At 40.1% G+C, this 19,785-nt stretch overlaps 1 protein-coding gene across 1 annotated transcript; it reads left to right on the top strand.

Moving 5' to 3' along the window:
- Window positions 1–913: 913 nt before the first annotated feature.
- PERP (p53 apoptosis effector related to PMP22) lies at window positions 914–18,715 on the top strand. Its single transcript, XM_003827701.7, has 3 exons — window positions 914–2,375; window positions 13,002–13,142; window positions 17,226–18,715. Exons 1-3 carry the CDS (start codon window positions 1,724–1,726, stop codon window positions 17,450–17,452), a joined length of 1,020 nt encoding a protein of 339 aa, XP_003827749.2. The 5' UTR covers window positions 914–1,723; the 3' UTR covers window positions 17,453–18,715.
- Window positions 18,716–19,785: the final 1,070 nt, after the last annotated feature.

Here is a 19,785-nt window from a genome sequence, read left to right as displayed (position 1 = left end):
TGTCTAAAATAACTTAGTCACTTACAGTTGGTATTCACCTATAGAATTTGCCCTTTAGAAACATGGACATTCCCCTCTTTCAATGTTCAAAAGTGGAAAACCTATATGAAAAATCATCATCATCATCATCAACCCTTACTACATGCAGGAACTTTCTTGAGCACTTTAGATGGATTTGCTCTTTTAACAATCATTAAAACACTGAGGTTAGCACTGTCTGTCTTACAGATGAGGAAATGGAGGCAAAAAAACTGAACTAACCTGCCCAGTGTCACACAGCGAATACGAGAAAGCGTGTAAACCTGAACCATCCGGTTCCAGAGTCTGCACCACATGTTGGGTATATTATTGTTGGAAACCCACCAGGGTCAATGTGGTCTCTTCCAGAAATTGTGAAGAGCTAATCTCTTTGTGTTCACCTCAGCATTAATGAGCTCTTTTCCTCAAGCCCATCGGAAATGGTTTCATTGAATAACAAAAATAAATTATATATATCAAGTCCAAAATTATTCAGAGATATTAAGATGCCTGCAAAACTCTCATTTTGTCTGAAGCCACTTTGCTTCTGGTCAGTATTTGACTTATCAGAAATTTTTTTTCTCACAAATATATTATACATAGCTAATTAAACAAATATCTTCATTACTTTTGAAAACCCTGAGAACATCAATATCAGCATTTTCTTCACACAGCTTCCACGATACAAAGTTAACTTTTGGCAGAACACCCTCTTGTGTTCTTTGAAAGTGAAAATATTTTCCTATAATAAAAATATAGGACGTGGTTTATGTAAAACTTGAATTATGTAAAATGAAGGCTAGGGAAATTATTTCATGTATTTTCAGATACTTTCTCCATGCTTTTATTTGTCCTCAAGAATTGCCAGAAAATGGCATAAGTCAAAAGAGTATTCTGTTTCTATTGAGAATATCAAATTGGAATACAATTTAAAATATTTTTAAGTAGTTCCCACTTTTATATTAAATTAACAGAAAACACAGGGGATTCAGAAGAAATCTTTGGAGGTACAGGGTTAAGACATGACCCCCATACGATGTTTCAGTGATTTTCCCAAGGCCACCGAGGTGCCTGACACTGAGAACTCCTTTGTCCTCAGCGGCACACCTGGCTGCCACCCCACCCTTCCTGTCACACCTTAGGAGTCAGGACTGTGACGGGAGCTAGCCCAGGACACCGAAGGGGGGATCCTAAATGCAGGTTGCATGCTGACGTATGATTTTTATTTGGAAAAACCTCAAAATAGTAAATGAAGAGTAGAGAGAGTGCAGTTTAAATAGGTAGAGATTCGTGATAGGAAGTGGACTGCAGCAGAGGCGACATGAAATTATCTGGGGAAGCCAGATGAAGCCTTTCCGAAAGGAAGCGAGCATTTGTTAAATTACATGTTCATTCATCAAATTCACTGAGCTCCCCTTGAGATCCAAACACGGTGCCGGACACTAAGGATACACAGATAAATTCAGCATCGCCTCCGCTTTCCAAAAGCTGGCAACCCAGCAGGAAAGAACAGCATGCAAAGAGATAAGAGTACCCGGGGAGCCACGGTCCAAGGTGCAAAGGCGGAGCCTAGGAGGAGGGGATCACCTGTGTCAGCAGGGGTCAGGGACGGGCTTCTGGGTTTGGGTGCACGCGTCCAAAGGAGTGCAGCCTTTATCCACAGGTGCAATTAGAACACCCATCTCACACTGCTGAAAACTCAGATATGGCACTGCTGACCACCGCCCCACGATGCGACATCAGGGGTCAGATATTAGGCTGGCGCTGTGCAGATAAACAAGTGTATATGTTGGTGCGCCAGGAAGACAAAACACGCGCCTGGAGAGGACCAGGTGAGCGGGACTGGAGGCTTGTGGGACGCGCGGGACCCTCGGGCCGCCTTCCGCCGCCGCCCGGTGTCACCCGAGCCCCGCCTGTTTACCAGCGGCCCCGCCCGCCCCGGCCCGGCCGGGCAGGTCGGGGCGGGCGCGCTCTGAGTCACCGGAATCTAGGTGGGGCCGCCCGGAGCGGCGTCCTCGGGAGCCGCCTCCCCGCGGCCTCTTCGCTTTTGTGGCGGCGCCCGCGCTCGCAGGCCACTCTCTGCTGTCGCCCGTCCCCCGCGCTCCTCCGACCCGCTCCGCTCGGCCCCGCGCCGCCCGTCAACATGATCCGCTGCGGCCTGGCCTGCGAGCGCTGCCGCTGGATCCTGCCCCTGCTCCTACTCAGCGCCATCGCCTTCGACATCATCGCGCTGGCCGGCCGCGGCTGGTTGCAGTCTAGCGACCACGTCCAGACGTCCTCGCTGTGGTGGAAATGCTCCCAAGAGGGCGGCGGCAGCGGGTCCTACGAGGAGGGCTGTCAGAGCCTCATGGAGTACGGTGAGTGCCCGCCGCCGCCGCCGCCGCCTCCAGGAAGCCCTCGGGGCCGCGGCCTGCAAAAGCCGCCGCGCGTGGTGGGCCCTCACAGGGTCGGGGGAGCCAGTGCTTTTCAGAATGCCTGTTTAGGACGAGCTCGGGCTCATGCATCCGACCTGAACCAAATGCAGCAGCAGTAGCTTTGGGTGGCCAACAAGCTCAGAAACAGAAAAAAAAAAAAAAAAAAAAAAAGGCCGTAGTTCAAACTGTATAGTTTTTTTCCTGGGTTTTGTCGGTTACGTACGAAAGATTATTTCAAGCATTGCAAGTTTAGATGAGTAAATATAATGAACAAAGTTTCTTGGAGACCTGAAATTTCTTCCCATTTCTCTTCCTTCTCTTGTTTCTTCTTATGATTAAAATATAAATATTGAAATAACGTGCCTTCCCTAATATCAGTGGATTCGTTCAACTTGATATAGCTGAAAAAACTTTCTCATTTAAAAAAGCCCTTTCAGGCAGTTTTAGCAGTTAACGTTTTCAATAGATATTTCAGTCTACTTTACCGGTCAGGTTAGTTCTTGTTAGCTCTTGTTCTAGGGCGTGTCCTTTGGTTTAAGCATGGCATTGTTGTTTAGAAAACTTAATTATTTTGATCCGATTTGAAATCTAAAAAGCAAACACATTCCCTACACTCGCGAAGTGAAGCAGAGTTGACAAATTTAATGTACCTGGCAGGTGAAGTACTGTGTGCCATTTTCCCAGCATGGAGGAAGCTCCCTGCTTGCCTTGCTGAAAGTCAGGACTGGAGCATAGTTCTTGTCTGAGAAGGCATTTTCTTTCCAGTGGGAAGCCCCCTCTCCTTGCCTAGGGGTGGATGGGAATCACAGCTGGGGTCTACTGTGATTAGCAATGTGTGTGGGGGTGGAGATGGGGTCTGTGAGAGCCTAATAAAACCTTAAAGCCAAATGGGCTTTACCTACCGGGTTTAATAGTTTTAAACACAGAAAGCAAGCTACCCTGCCTGTTTTCATTTCTTACTATTACCATTGACTTGATTCTTTGAAGTGGCCCAGGGCTTCCAACCCAATCCTGTTTATTTGTGTTTCCGGGGGACTATATCAGCAACTTGGTGCCCTTTCTTTTGTGTAATCCTTTGGACGTCACTTCTCCACAAAAGGAAGCATGGTCCCCATTAGCCAGGTAATAAAATGTAAACACTGCAGAAAATTCCAGCTTTCCTTACAGTTTGTGTGTTTTCTTCTCTGAAAACCCGTACAATCCTGTGCCAGCTCAGGTTTGTATCATCTCCAGTCTTTTAGGTTTTTAAAGTGAATTAATTGTTTTTTGAAATAATGTACCTCTATCTTCTAGTTAAAATGCATCTGAACTCAGTCTCTTCTAGAGGACCTAACAGATCTGCCTGTGTGTTTTTAAACATACTTTGATAATTATACCCTACTCCAAAGACTAATGCAGACCCAAAGTATACGCAGTAATCCTCCACATATAAAGTAAGACCAGTGTGCCTTTGACTGGTGGCGGGGATATTGGCAGAACTATGATCAGTGCTACTGACGGGACATGATTTGACCTGCAAGGCTCTGGCTGTGACCACAGCCCTCTTGTGAAACATGCACAATGCCATTTTTATTTTTCTTGACTTGCAGGATGAGCTCACCTTTTCAGGGTGTGGCTGTTCCACCTTAGACTGATACAGTGCTTTGTATATGGAAGGCAATAAGCAGGTTTTTTTTCTTAGTTTGGTTGAATTTTTAATTAGAAGTCTAAATGTTAATTTTTTTCATTGTAAAGAAAACACTAACCAGTGTATAGTTTATAATTCAGTTTGACATAGAAATTGGTCCTTGGAAAAGCTGGATTTTCTAAGTGGATCTTGAAAAATCTGTTTATAATGCAGCATGACTGATTTTCGTAAATGGTAGTAGCTTTAACAACTCAATTTAGTTATTCCTGCTACCTTTGCAAAGGTAATTAAGTGCCAGTAATGCATTACACACGGCTCTTGCTCAAGATCTAGAATCAAATCATGAATCTGGGATCTGCTGTCATGAAGTGGCTGTGGGAAGAAGACAGCAGATATGGAGCTACCTCTGGCCGTTGTAGTCAAAGATGAGTTTAAGAGCTTATTATACGTCTGTCTCATCGCCTGCATGCACATTGGCTAGTTTTGCCTCACAATTGTAGAAGCTGTGTATAACGACACTGTAAGGCGATTATCTAGGCCTCTATGAACTCTAGATTTTCAGATAGCTTTAGTAAGGCCTTACTGAAAACCATATATTTACATGAGCTTGTACTTTATCTAAAATGAAGTAAGCAGTTTACACACACTCCCACGTATACACAAACACACAGTATCTTGTGCAACAAGGAATAAGGTTGATGGCTCTGATTAAAATGAGATCTCCGTATAGAGAATTGAGTGTGTACATCCACTTTGAAAAACTTCTTGATATGTACTAGGCAATAAATATTTCGATTTACCATTGTAACTATTAAGAAAATCTTGTTATTACAAAGTGTTTCAACACCTCTCTTATTAGTTGATAATCATAACAATACGTTCATTTTGGTAGTAAAGACACAGGTTATTCCTGGCAAGTATTGACAATAATCCGAATGAATATGGATGTTTTTATAAAGATAAATAATTCCCTAGAACTATATAAAAAGCAGAATATTATATTTTTCACTGTTACTGACAGTTTAAGAATTTCAGATGACCAAATCACCTCATTTTTCCTTGTGAAGGAGCCAAATTATTCGCTGAATATTTTCTTTGACCAGCTAAACTAACACCCAGCTAAAAACATTCGTATTTGAATTTTTTTAAAATCATGGTTTATATTTGTCAAAACAGGAAAAGAAAATCTATAGATTAATGATTGAAATCATTCAAATTTCACCTATAAATAAAATGTGAAATTTAAATGCATGTTCACTCATACTAGAGTTTTGCACCGCTGGCACCTTCTTTTCTAGTTTTTAAGAAAGAATACATCAGGAGGATATTTTCAGCCTCAGCTGTGTAGATTTCAAATCACAGGCAAGCTCCAGCTTGTTCAAGTGGAGAATAATGGCGATAAGTTTGTGCACCAGAGTGAAACAGGGAGTCAGTGAGGATTGACGAGCATTTGTCTTGAATCCAAACTGGGAAGTACAAAGCCTCCGGTTTTTTGTTGTTGTTTTTTAACCAAAGACACCCTTTGCATACTGTAAATGCATCAATATTTTGTTTGTTTTTAACATGAAATCGCTGTTGGCCAAGTCAGAGAATCAGTATTACATGAAATAGTTTTAGGTCAGCCCTATGGCTCTCCAATGTACAAGAAATAAGAAAAGTAAGTACAAGTTAATCGTTTACATTAGTCTAAATTCCTCTTAAAGCAGGGGTCCCCAACCCTGAGGCCACAGACCGTTACTCCCACTGATTCTACATTATGGTGAGTTGTGTAATTATTTCATTATATATTATACAGTGTAATAATACTAGAAATAAAGTGTGTAATAAAGGTAATGCACTTGAATCATCCCAAAACCAAGGAAAATTTTCTTCCTTGAAACTGGTCCCTGGTGCCAAAAATGTTGGGGACCACTGATTGAAAGGACTTCATTTTGAGATTATGCCCTTGTGGTTTTTTCAGTGGGGAGTGGGGTAGGGAAAGGTATTAAACTGTTCCTGGCCCGGTGTGGTGGCTCACGCCTATAATCCTAGCACTTAGGGAGGCCGAGGCAGGCAGATCACTTGAGGTCAGGAGTTTGAAACCAGCCTGGCCAACATGGTAAAACCCCGACTCTACTAAAAAACACAAAAAAATTAGCCCGGCATGGTGACAGGCACCTGCAATCCCAGCTACTCAGGAGGCTGAGGTAGGAGAATTGCTTGAACCCGGGAGGTGGAGGTTGCAGTGAGCCAAGATTGGGCCACTACACTCCAGCCTGGGTGACAGAGCGAGACTCTGTCTCCAAAAAAATACAAAACTGTTCCTAATTTATGAAATTAGGCATTAGCAGACAGATTACTTTTTTTTTTTTTGAGACGGAGTCTCGGTCTGTCGCTCAGGCTGGAGTGCAGTGGCACAATCTCGGCTCACTGCAAGCTCCGCCTCCCGGGTTCACGCCATTCTCCTGCCTGAGCCTCCCGAGTAGCTCGGACTACAGGCTCCCGCCACCACGCCCGGCTAATTTCTTGAATTTTTAGTAGAGACGGGGTTTCACCATGTTAACCAGGATGGTCTGGATCTCCTGACCTCGTGATCCGCCCACCTCGGCCTCCCAAAGTGCTGAGATTACAGGCGTGAGCCACCGCGCCTGGCCGCAGACAGATTACTCTTTGCACGAGCATGTATGCATTCAAGTTCTTACACAGCAAAAAATAAAAAGTTGGCCACTCTATTGATTTAATAATTTTTAAAAGTACATATGATTTATAGCATCTAGAACGTTTAGGACCCAGTAATCTAGTCCAGGCCATTCATTCCACATGTGCCTCACTCAGCAGTAGCCACCCCAGAGAGCCTCGGTTCCTTTCTCAGTGTCCCCTAACTTGTGTTTGTCCTGTAAAAGGACGCAGACTACTGGGATGTTATAATTAGACGGGAATTAAAGTACACCAGATTCAAGCTTTCACCAAAGCCTGCACCCATCCATAGCACCCCTGACTAAGCTTCGTCCCTTATTCAACAACTTAGTTCTGTTGCCTGGATGATAGTTTGTTTCCAAGTCCTTCTCTTAAACTGACAGAGCTGTGTAATTCCTACTTTCCAGCTTTCTTTCATTGACACATGTTCAAATATTTGAGGGTAGACCCTAAATTCACTGCTAGTTGTCTTTAGATTGACTTTTCCTGTTTTCACCCTGTCCTGTATAGAATGGCTTCTCCCCTCGTTGATTAGATAAATCGTCTAAAAGAAGGTTATTAAGGGTTAAAGTAACAGAGAGCAATGGAGTAGTCAGTTTCATGAGACCATGCAGAGCATGTAAAGAATCTCACACCATCTGTGGAATGCTCTCCCATGTATTCTCCCTGCCATCTCTCTGTTGAGCCATTTAACTGCCTTCCTGAACTTCTGCAGAATGGTGTCTTTTTATGTATTTTTTGGGGGGGACTGCTATGCGTTGTCCTCTAGATTTTTGCTGCTCTAAGTGTCGCAAACCAGGACAGCAGAATAATCTGGGTGGTTGTTGGATGTCCAGTGTCTCACGCTGGCCTAAGAATCGGAATCGGCATTTTAACTACTTCCCGGAGGAGGTAAGCACTTTTAAGTTTCAGAAGCACTGGCCAAATCACTGCAGATTACCTCCTCATTGACTATGCAAAACTATATTTTTGAATATATCATTCTCCCATGCTTACATTTAGTTGTAGGCAGGATCTTTTTAATTTTTTGAACTGTGGTTTTATCCAGTTTTCAGTTCTGCCTGTGTTTGGCTTAAAGAGCCTTATAGAAACAATATGAAGAATCTGACAAAATCTTGGATGATACAGAATCTTTGGTATTATTGACAGATGAATCCTGTATTCTGGAAAGGGACTGGACTCTGGTTGGGTGCCACATTAGTGTCATAAGGGTGTCGTTTAAAACTACCAAAGAATGCAGCAGATTCATGAAGAGGAGGACTACCTTTGGGGGGAAACTTAGTGATCGTCTCCAAAGTATCACCAACAATTTAAAAAATATTAATGATGTTCTTCTTGTCTTAAAATAAAAGTTTATTTTATTTTCTCAAGCTTCAGTTTATCATTTCTAGCTTGACGTTTTTTTTGAGACAGTCTCCCTCTGTTGCTCAGGCTAGAGTGCAGTGGCGCAATCTTGGCTCACTGCAACCTCTGCCTCCCAGGTGCGAGCGATTCTCATGCCTCAGCCTCCTGAATAGCTGGGACTACAGGCGTGTGCCACCACACGCAGTTAATTTTTGTATTTTTAGTAGAGATGGGGGTTTCACCATGTTGGCCAGGCTGGTCTCGAACTCCCGACCTCACGTGACCTGTCTCAGCCTCCTAAAGTGCTGGGCTTACAGGCTTGAGCCACCGCGGCTGGCCTATTTCTAGCTTGACATTTAAGGTATTTATTTATTTTTACTTTTTTGCTCTTATTAGTTGGTCTTACTAGCCTTGTAACATTTTGCGTTTTTGTATGTAATTTCTGGAAAAAAATATAGCATGCTTTGTCATACAGAAACCTTAAAAACACGTCCTAGGAAAAACTCAGTTATGTTGGTGATCGTTAAATGGTTTCCGTGTTCTTGATTTAATGTTGAATCTTTGCGAGGGCTAGGAAACTTTGAGAAGCTGTTGTTCATCTAATGAATATCACCTAAATTGGATTTATAATGCTGCTTGTTTCTTTGATTACATGAACTTTTCTAAATGGTACTTAGAAAATAAAGTTAGGACACCAAATTGGTCTTCCCTTAAGAAAATAAAACAAACAAACAAAAACTTTCCTACACAGAAACGCAGCATCTATTTACCTGGAGTACTTCTGTGGTCTCAATCCAGAGAATGAGAGTTGACAATAAGAATCCTTTCTACTCTCTCCCATACACTTACACACACACACACATGCACACACACACAAATCTGGTATATAAAATAGTAATGAAAGACAAACTTGTGTTCGTATTAGATAAAGATGGATAGTCTGCCTTTGAAAAACTGAGGACCATCTATTGAATCATGAAAGATGTAGCTTTAGGACAAGTTCTAAAAACTGATGTTTTCCAGTGGGGTCGGGAAATAGGGTAGAATTTAGACCATGATATAATATAAAAATATAAACAGCTCCTAAAGGGTTTGGTCAATTTGTAGAAAGTAGGCTCATTCTAGGTAACTAAGTGAGACCACAGCTACCTAGGGCATAAAGTTATTAACTTTTCAAAATGTAGGTCATCGAGAATACCCATGTCCTAAGTCTCTGTATCTGAAAGGCTCCTTCTTAGACAGAACGGTGGGCTGGGAGGACCCTGCTCAGACCTGGTATGGTCTAAATGGTCACTGACATGAGAAGGCAGATTGCTTTATTTGAAGACGTCTGTTATTCATCAGTCAGGATCTTTAGAACTGTGCCAAGTTTTCTGTCTTAAATGATAGTTAAGTGATTCAATGTGGGTGTTTCCGTGATGCAAGGAGCAGGTTTTACACGTTCTATTTCCAAGGCAGTCTTTCTCAAGACAAAATGTGGTTTAATTTTCCATTTTGATTTTCTTTAGACTCAGCACTTTAAATAAGCAAGACATGAACTGAGTCGTGTTAAGATAGCATGGGAAAAGTTCTTAAAATATTCCTATATTTATGTTCACATCTTGGCTTTAGGTTAGGTGAATTGGCTTACCATTTCTTTGGTTTAATTCCTTCCAAGCACTTGAAACTAAGCATACATTATACTTCAGCTATAATGTTAGAGGAAGTATAATAGTAATAATCTTTTTATGTTAATTTTCCTCAAGTAAAATTGTTAATATTACTCTTTACAAAAATATCATACATAATTTATTTGGCTAGATTTTTCAAACCTTTATCTGTGATTGTAAAAGTTTAGTTACTGAAATAGATTCCTTGTTAGGAGGTTTTACCTGTTTTTATGGAAAACTCACATTCTGCTATGCAATGATTTTTATTATGTTTGCATTCTTTTACGTGCCTATATAGATATGTTTCCTTTCATTGCAGTTTCAAACTTGTGAACTCATAAAATTAAAAAAAATAATGTTTTTGCTTATTTGATTTAACTATTGGACTTAATTGAACTTAACAATTAACCAGTGGCCATTTAAAAAAAACTAAAGAAATGAGACTGTAATTGACAATGGGTCACATACTTAAAGTTATACGATCCTTTTTGGTAGTGCTGCATCAGTTTTAATAAGGACTTTAATCATCTAAGTTGTTCTCAAACTTTATGGATATAAGAAACACTAATAACATGCAGATTCTTGGGTGCTACCACTCAAGCTCTGATTCCATAGGTCTGGAGGGAGGCACAGGAATCAGTATCATTTTAAGGAGCACTACCGCGTATTTTGCCTTTGTGGTCTATGGGCTGTACTTTGAGAGGTCTGATTAATTAATGTTCTTTCCAAAGCATGGTCCCTCTTCTCTTAAAAGTTATCTTACTTGAAGAACAAGGCAAAAGTGAGAAAAGAGACTTACTAAGTTTTAATATTTTGGCTTTATTCCTTTCTATTTTAAAATAAAACATTCCCATTTTAACCTTATCTCTCAAGTCTCTCAGTGGTCTGACAGGAAGAGCTAGAAGATTTGGAGGAAAGTAATAAAAATTGTCCATATAAAACTAGGCCAAATCAGGTACAGTCTCAGCCCCATCCTGACCTAATTTGTGTGAAAACAGTGTTTCTAGGACAGAAAAATGTTTTATCTCCTTAATAATCTATTGTGCCCCAGTCACTCTTGAATCTAGAGGAAGACCTGGAAGGTGCATGGGAGTTGGAGAAGGGCATGTGGAGCCTTAGCTCAGGTTTGTCTCTAACAGATGAAAAGAGAAAAATGCATCAGATGATTGAGGAACCATCTTTAAGGGATGGTGCAGAACCTTGCGAATGTAGAAGAAAATAGAAACATGAGGTACTAGAGAAAAGTCACAGGGACACAGGAGGAATGTTTTGATAGTGAGGGCTGGGGAGTTAGTCACTGATACTACAGGAGTGTGCTTCCATCATCTTGGAACAGGCGTTTTTAGCCTTGGTTAACAGATGCAAAGACTGGAGTATGGCCAACAGGGGCAGAGGCAGGGTCCAAACGAGGTCCAGCAGCTCCACAACCCTTGCTCTTTCTGCCAGCCCCATCTTTGTTTCACCTTGACCAGTCAAACAACCTAGAATTAAGTGAGGGCAAATACTGTCAGCTGTGCTGCGTCACAGAGTAAGAGTAACGCCAAGATGGAGGACAGGTGACTCATGACTCTCCTTTTCAAAGGTAGTGAAGGCTAATAGGTTAAGTGTGCACGATCTTCCAAGAGCAAATGAACGGATAGACTAAAGTCTATCCATACCACAGAATATTAATCAGCCATAAAAAAGAATGAAGTATTGATTGATGCTATAACATGACGAACCGCATCATACCATACTCAGTGAAAGAAGCCAGTCACAAAAGGCCACATACTGTATGATATTCCATTTATATGAAAGGTCCAAAATCGGCAAATGTATAGAGACAGAAAGTAGATTTGTGGTTGCCAGAAGCTGGAGGAAGAGAGGAAGGAGGGTGACTGCTAATGGGCACGGGGTTTCTTTCTGGGGCGATAAAAATATTCTGGATTGTTAGTGGAGATGGTTGTACAACGCTGTGAATATAGTAAAAACCACTGAATTATACACTTTAAAAGGGCGAACTTTATAGTGTTAAATTATATCTTTAAAAAAGTCATGTTTTGGATTCAAACAGGCTGAAATCAAACTCTGTCTAAACCATTTACCAGCTGTGTGGCTATGGGCAGGTTATTTGAACTCTAAGTATATCCTTCATTTCTAAAATAGAAACAATAGCAGTGTGTACCTTAAGAAGTTATTAGGAGATTTACACTACTCAGGTAATGGGTGCACTAAAGTCTTCACCATCATACAATTCAGCCATGTAACCAAAAACCACTTGTACCCCAAAAACTACTGAAATTAAAAAATATATATAAAAATAAAAAATAACCTGGGGAAAAAAAGTTGTTGTGAGGATTCAGTGAGCTCATGCATGTCGTGAATGTTATTAGGTGTTACCGCTATAGGAAAGGTTGTGTGGGAAGAGGTTTTAGCAATGAGGGCGGGTTGAACAATAGGTGTTGTTGACTGGAATCATTCGTGTGGATAGCATGGATCTCTGTACTTCCTCAGTGCAGAATAGAATGACCCAGGGCTGGAGGTGCCCATGTAGGTCTTCAAACCTAGAACTTGATCGCCATCAAATCCTGATTCTTTTTTAGGGCAAAGGTAAATAATTAAAATCTCTTGTGCAATACATTTTGAATACTTAAGAAATTAAAATTTAGGCAGAAATTTAGGAAAGTGGTTTGCTCCCAAGCTTGTTATAAGATCTTGTTTAAGCTAGTTATAAGCTTGTTATAAGATCAGAGCTACTTCTGCACACTTAAATTGTTTTATTTAACACCTCTGCCTAGTCATAAATATATTTTTTCAATGATTATTTTTGCATGGAACCAAACATTAATATGAAACAGAGATCCCTTAAAGGTATTGAAAAACATTTCCTAGAGTTTATAATCTGGATTGTTCAGTACCAAAAATGTTGTTTATTATGATCATGTTGTGTCAGAACTTGGGTGAACCTTATAAATATACCTGTTATGTGGCAGACTTATCACACGAGAAACAGATTAATGAAGTTTGACTTTCATTTCAGAGATGTAAACTTTTGCCAAAAACTGAGCGGGAAAAGGCATTTCTGAGTCTCAGTATATTAATGTCCTACATATGAATTGCCTGTTCTTCCCTTAAAATATGGAGATGCTTAAGTATTGTCAAAAGAAAAACTGTCCCTCCATCCAAATGTAACTAGTAGGGAAAAAAAGCCCCAAACCATGTTGATACTGTGATAAGTAATTTTTAAACTTGGTATGTCTGTCTTGTTAATTGCTGTTTCTTTTTTCCTTGCAGCGTGGGGTAGAGCAGCAGCTGCCATGCTCTTCTGTGGCTTCATCATCCTGGTGATCTGTTTCATCCTCTCCTTCTTCGCCCTCTGTGGACCCCAGATGCTTGTCTTCCTGAGAGTGATTGGAGGTCTCCTTGCCTTGGCTGGTAAGACTGTGTGTCAGCAATTCTTCATTTATGCCTTCAGTGGGCATCGACTTAGTAATGGTCAATTCCACAAAGAAGACCCGTGACTGTTACAGTTTCTAATCTGTTCTCGGAAAATGTATCACCAGGGCAGAAGTAACAGAGGAGAGATGTGTTTTAAGATCTGGTTCCCTTTCCTCTTGTGGCTCACACAGTGTTCTGTAGTCCCCATCCGAGTGACAGGGATTGTCACTCTACATGCCCCTATCTCTCTTAGGGGGCCCTATCCACTGACTCCTCTACCCGAGAAACTAGGCTATGTCAGCCCTGGAAAAGCAGTGCTCTCCATTGTGGTCCCCAGCCCTGGCCTGCTGTGAGCCCCCTGCTGAGGGGACCTGAATGCCCCTGAACTATTTCCCTTGTTGAAAGAGCCTTGTGATCTTATGATGCGGGTCCTGAAATGGTGTTCTGCCGTGGGATGGAAGACCCTGGGAGGGGCCAGAACTGGAATCTGCAGCATGGTGCCTGTGTGGGGGGATAGTGGTCCAGACACAGGTGATGTGAAGAAATTTAGTTATTCAGGTGTGCAGGGCCCAGTGTGAATATTTATTGATGGAATACAAGAACTAGGATTTTAGGAGAAGAATTATTGGAAATTTTAGTCAGGTCGGTGGCACTAAGGAAATCTGTCAAAGGGGCAGGACCCTAGCCATGGAGTTAGATTCAGAAGTCAAACTGGACTTTCTGAGCAGGGAAAAAAGAGAAGGTGCTGACAGCGGCAAAGCGAGACCTCAGGTCATTTCTTACCAGTTTAGGCTTATGGGACCAAAGCAGAAATTCAAGCTACAGACCCGAGGTACAAATACAAAGTGAGCAGATGGTCTTGGAAACAGGTCAGAAGCCTTATGACTCTAAGGGGTCTATATGATCATGCATGAGCCAGGAGGAAGGCCACTTTGCGCTGGTTCCCTGAGCTTAGAAGAGTTAAGTTCGCAGAGCTGTGGGCAACACAGGCGAGGCAGGAGGAGTGCCTCAAAGAACCAACTGGTACATGCACAGTCCTGGCCTTCTTCACGGCACATTTGACAGTTTCTGTTGATTAAAAATAAAGTTGCTGATCCTCATATTTTCAAAGTTTGCTTTTTGAATAATATTTTAAAATCAGAAATGACTTGGAATCACAAAAGATATAAAGAACCTGGTTGATGCCCACTTTCATTTCTACTTGGTTATTTTTGTAGTTCACATTTATGAGACTCTAGCAAAGAAACACATTTGATGTGTCTTCCTTTCATGTGTCTTAGAAAACTCCATAGATGCCAGTTTAAATCACCATTAGAAATAACACACTAAGGCCAGGTGTGGTGGCTCATGCCTATAATCCTAGCACTTTGGGAAGCTGAGGCAGGCAGATCACTTGAGGTCAGGAGTTCGAGACCAGCCTGGCCAACATGGTGAAACCCCATCTCTACTAAAAATACAAAAATTAGCTGGGCTTGATGGTGCACACCTATAATCCCAGCTACATGGGAGGCTGAGGCAGGAGAATCACTTGAACCTGGGAGGTGGAGGTTGCAGTGAGCCAAGATGCATTGCTGTACTCCAGCCTGGGTGACAGAGCAAGACTCCATCTCAATAAATAAATAAATAATAAATAACACACTAAGACATTAATGTTAGTTGAAAAATCCTAGTAAATACTATATGACCCAGCATTCCACTCCTAAGTGTATATCCAAAAGAATTAAAAACAAGAACCTGAAGATACTTGTAACCCATGTTCATAGCAACACTATTCACAACAGCCAAAAGGTGGAAACAACCAAAGTGTCCATCAACAGATGCATGGACAAACAAAATGTGCATATACATACAGTGGAATATTATTCAGCCATAAAAAGGAATGAAATTTTGATATATGCTACAACATGATGGACCTTGAAAACATTATGCTAAGTGAAATAAGCCAGGCACAGAAGGACAAATATATTATTCCATTTACATGAGCTACCTGGAATAGGCAAATTTACAGAGACAGGGAGTAGAATAAAAGTTACCAGGGGCTGGGGGGAGGGAAGAATGGGGAGTTATTTTTTAAGAGATACTGAGTTTATGTACAGATGAAAAAGTTTTGGGTATAGATAGTGGTAATGGTTATACAACATTGTGAATTTATTTAATGCCACTGAATTGTACACTTAGAGTGAACAATTGAAAGTGAAAATGATAAATGTTATGTATATTTTACCAGAATAAAAAATATCCTAGTAAAACTCTTTTATCCATTGCTTTCTTGTAGCATTAAAACAAAAATATCTAGCAATGGCCATCCACAGTGATGGGGTAGCAGAGTTATTGTTGTAAAGAAAATTAGTTCAGTGAGCTTCAACAGATTTACAGCTTAACAGTCGGCTTAACCTAGTATTTTCATTTTGTAATTTAATACTCATCCTTTCCTTTAAAGAGTATGAAAAATAGAACAGAAAATGTATTTAGAAGAATAAAAAGCCTAGAAATCTCAACACACTTTTAGTAGTAATGCTGAATAAGGCCTATTTGACTTTTAAGGTATGTTTCATAGAAACTGTTATTTTAAATTTTATATATATTCTTACATTAAACATCAGAAAAATTGAACACTGATACAATTTAAATTTGGCAGAAATTAATCCAAACTGTTATAAAGACTTCATATATGATGAGCCAGAATCGATAAATAGCAATATTTAATATTTATTACAAAGAAAATTAGAAGTCAACATAGAAAAGCATTGCTTTTGTATCTTACACAGTCTGTGGTAGCAAATGACAAACTTAAATAGTAAGAGTTTGCTATTTAAAGTATACCAGAAGTAGATAAATGTTTAAGATTTGCCCTAAGATTGTCCTTTGTAAATTGCAAGAGAAGAGGAATGTTTAGTTAAGAATTAGAAGCAACAAATGAAGACACAGAAACATCTATAGCCTTTCTAGCAGTGAAAAAAAAAAATGAAGAAGAAAAAGAAAACTACTTCAAGGTACATCTGTGGAGCTGTAGAAAAGAATTAAGATGGTAGAAAAAATGGTGGTGAGGACTACAGATTCCCTGATACCTTCCTGGAGGGCACAGCTACTTGGTCCCTCCTTGTGGAGAGTAGTGTCTTATGGTGAAAGAGCTAAAATCAGACCCTTTGACATGGCAATGTACATATAAAGTTAAAATGATGCAGAACACACATGTATATACTCATTGTAGCTTTATAAAATCATGCATGTCCATTGAAAAAGACCACGAAAGTAGACTCAATAATGTTCATTTTGTTTGAAATTGCTTAAATACTATTACAAAGATTAATAATTGTAATAATGTGACTATTATGCCAGAGAGTTTAGAAATCTTCATGTGTTTCTTTCCACATCTTCACTCACACCTCCCTAAGCACTGTGATCATTTGCTGCTTTTGTTTTTTCTGTCCCCACCACACTTCCCCATGCCCTTCCCCCTGCCCTCCCTCCACGTCTCTTTCCTCTTCAGATTCCCACGTCCTCTGCAGGCTTCTCTGCAGATTCTCCCCTTGATCATTCTCAATATTAGTTCATTGTTTCATTTAGTCATTTACTTATTGAATGAATATTCCAGTGATGTATTATTGAATATCAATATTGAGTCATGTGTGCATGCCTGTGTGTATATATACATATATATATGTAATTTTTGCTAACACTGAACATATTGAATATGTGTTTGGTATAGGAAACACAAAGATGAAAAAAATAGGTTGTTCTTTACTGTCCTGCTTTCTATTGTATGCCACAGTTTTTCACTTTTTTGCTTTAGTATATATAATGCTTATGTAATATAGAATGGCTCTCCAATGATTTTTTGTGTGTTTTTCACATATTTGGCATATGTGTGTGATACTGCTCAGTGCCAGGCATCTCTTACACACAGTAGTCAAGAATCTTTTTTGGCCTCTGCCTAACCAGATTCCTCCTGCCTCCAGGTAGATTTTATACTCATTTCAAGGCAGAAACTTGGTGGAAGGAGTTAATCTGTCACTAATGTGTATTTATTCCTTCATGCATGTATGCATTCATACCCTGGGATATTTTTCTTCCCTTTAGCTGTGTTCCAGATCATCTCCCTGGTAATTTACCCCGTGAAGTACACCCAGACCTTCGCCCTTCATGCCAACCCCGCTGTCACTTACATCTATAACTGGGCCTACGGCTTTGGGTGGGCAGCCACGATTATCCTGATCGGCTGTGCCTTCTTCTTCTGCTGCCTCCCCAACTACGAAGATGACCTTCTGGGCAATGCCAAGCCCAGGTACTTCTACACGTCTGCCTAACTTGGGAATGAATGTGGGAGAAAATCGCTGCTGCTGAGATGGACTCCAGAAGAAGAAACTGTTTCTCCAGGCGACTTTGAACCCATTTTTGGGCAGTGTTCATATTATTAAACTAGTCAAAAATGCTAAAATAATTTGGGAGAAAATATTTTTTAAGTAGTGTTATAGTTTCATGTTTATCTTTTATTATGTTTTGTGAAGTTGTGTCTTTTCACTAATTACCTATTCTATGCCAATATTTCCTTATATCTATCCATAACATTTATACTACATTTGTAAGAGAATATGCACGTGAAACTTAACACTTTATAAGGTAAACATGAGGTTTCCAAGATTTAATAATCTGATCAAGTTCTTATTATTTCCAAATAGAATGGACGGGGTCTGTGAAGGGCTAAGGAGAAGAGGAAGATAAGGTTAAAAGTTGTTAATGACCAAACATTCTGAAAGAAATGCAAAAAAAAAAGTTTATTTTCAAGCCTTCGAACTATTTAAGGAAAGCAAAATCATTTCCTAAATGCATATCATTTGTGAGAATTTCTCATTAATATCCTGAATCATTCATTCTAGCTAAGGCTTCATGTTGACTCGATATGTCATCTAGGAAAGTACTATTTCATGGTCCAAACCTGTTGCCATAGTTGGTAAGGCTTTCCTTTAAGTGTGAAATATTTAGACGAAATTTTCTCTTTTAAAGTTCTTTATAGGGTTAGGGTGTGGGAAAATGCTATATTAATAAATCTGTAGTGTTTTGTGTTTATATGTTCAGAACCAGAGTAGACTGGATTGAAAGATGGACTGGGTCTAATTTATCATGACTGATAGATCTGGTTAAGTTGTGTAGTAAAGCATTAGGAGGGTCATTCCTGTCACAAAAGTGCCACTAAAACAGCCTCAGGAGAATAAATGACTTGCTTTTCTAAATCTCAGGTTTATCTGGGCTCTATCATATAGACAGGCTTCTGATAGTTTGCAACTGTAAGCAGAAACCTACATATAGTTAAAATCCTGGTCTTTCTTGGTAAACAGATTTTAAATGTCTGATATAAAACATGCCACAGGAGAATTCGGGGATTTGAGTTTCTCTGAATAGCATATATATGATGCATCAGATAGGTCATTATGATTTTTTACCATTTCGACTTACATAATGAAAACCAATTCATTTTAAATATCAGATTATTATTTTGTAAGTTGTGGAAAAAGCCAATTGTAGTTTTCATTATGAAGTTTTCCCAATAAACCAGGTATTCTAAACTTGTTTCCAGTTTGTAGTTTTTCCATTTTTCAAATCTGGGGAAAGGAATTAAAAAAAAAAATGGGTAATAAGAACATGGGATATAATGAAAAGTGGTTTTTGTTTGTTTTTTTGTTTGAAGTTTTAAGGACCTTGCTCATTTTAGGTGTCCAAAACCAATTTTTGAGTGGAGATTAATGAATTCTAATAGTCTATTCCCTGAACTTTTCCTCAACGAACAATACCCTAGACACACATTAAACAATTTCTCTGCAGTGCTATCAACCAGAGGAAAATGGACTAAGAGATTTCTGGCAGGTTCAGACACCCGGGGGACATGTGTGCAGTGTAGCTGAAGCCTCCTCCTTGTGCTGGGGTCCCCTTCCATTCAGGTGGTGGGGTAGCAGTCTCTCTATTTTCCCCTTGCCCCCCTTCCCATTTTATCATTTGTTATTTTTTTTCCCACCATAAGTCATATGTTACTTCCACTATGGTGTATGTCATTGTGAGGATGGGTGCAGAGAGGCTGGGTGGGAGAACAGAGATATATCTCCCTAGGGCTACTGTTGGCCAGCTAGTCCTTGGCAGTGAATTTTTCTATGCTTTTCAAAATGCGAGGTGAATGTTTCTCATAGAGAAATGTAATCTGGGTGATTATACCAAAATTGAAAAGAAAAACCCACACAACCATGTGGTGGAGAATTTGCAGTGATCATTAAAAATGTTAAAAATCCCATCTTTTAAAATGATACCACAGCTCATTCAAGAAGATACTGGATATCTAGAGATTAAGAAACGTGGTCTCCTGTTAACATGAAAATGACTCCGTTTATAAGCTTCTCTACCACATGCACTTGTCTTTGCATGATTTCCCATCCAGCCTTCTTCTTCCCCTCCTCAATCACACAATACCTTAACGGTGCACATTTAGGAAAAATGCAACCTCCTGGGACCAGCGAGCCTGATATAATAGAACCATGTCAACCTAAAGTATTTCTGACAAAGATAAACTCTTATTTTGCAGAAATGGTCTGCTTCCTTCAGCCTTGTTCTAGTATAGAGATCTGCCATTCCTTGTTGATCCAGATTCACCAAG

The sequence above is a fragment of the Pan paniscus genome, chromosome 5 (genome assembly GCF_029289425.2).
Source record: "Pan paniscus chromosome 5, NHGRI_mPanPan1-v2.0_pri, whole genome shotgun sequence".
Lineage (NCBI taxonomy): Eukaryota > Metazoa > Chordata > Mammalia > Primates > Hominidae > Pan > Pan paniscus.
Note: the sequence above shows the minus strand (reverse complement) of the source record. Positions and strands in the feature narration are given on the sequence as shown.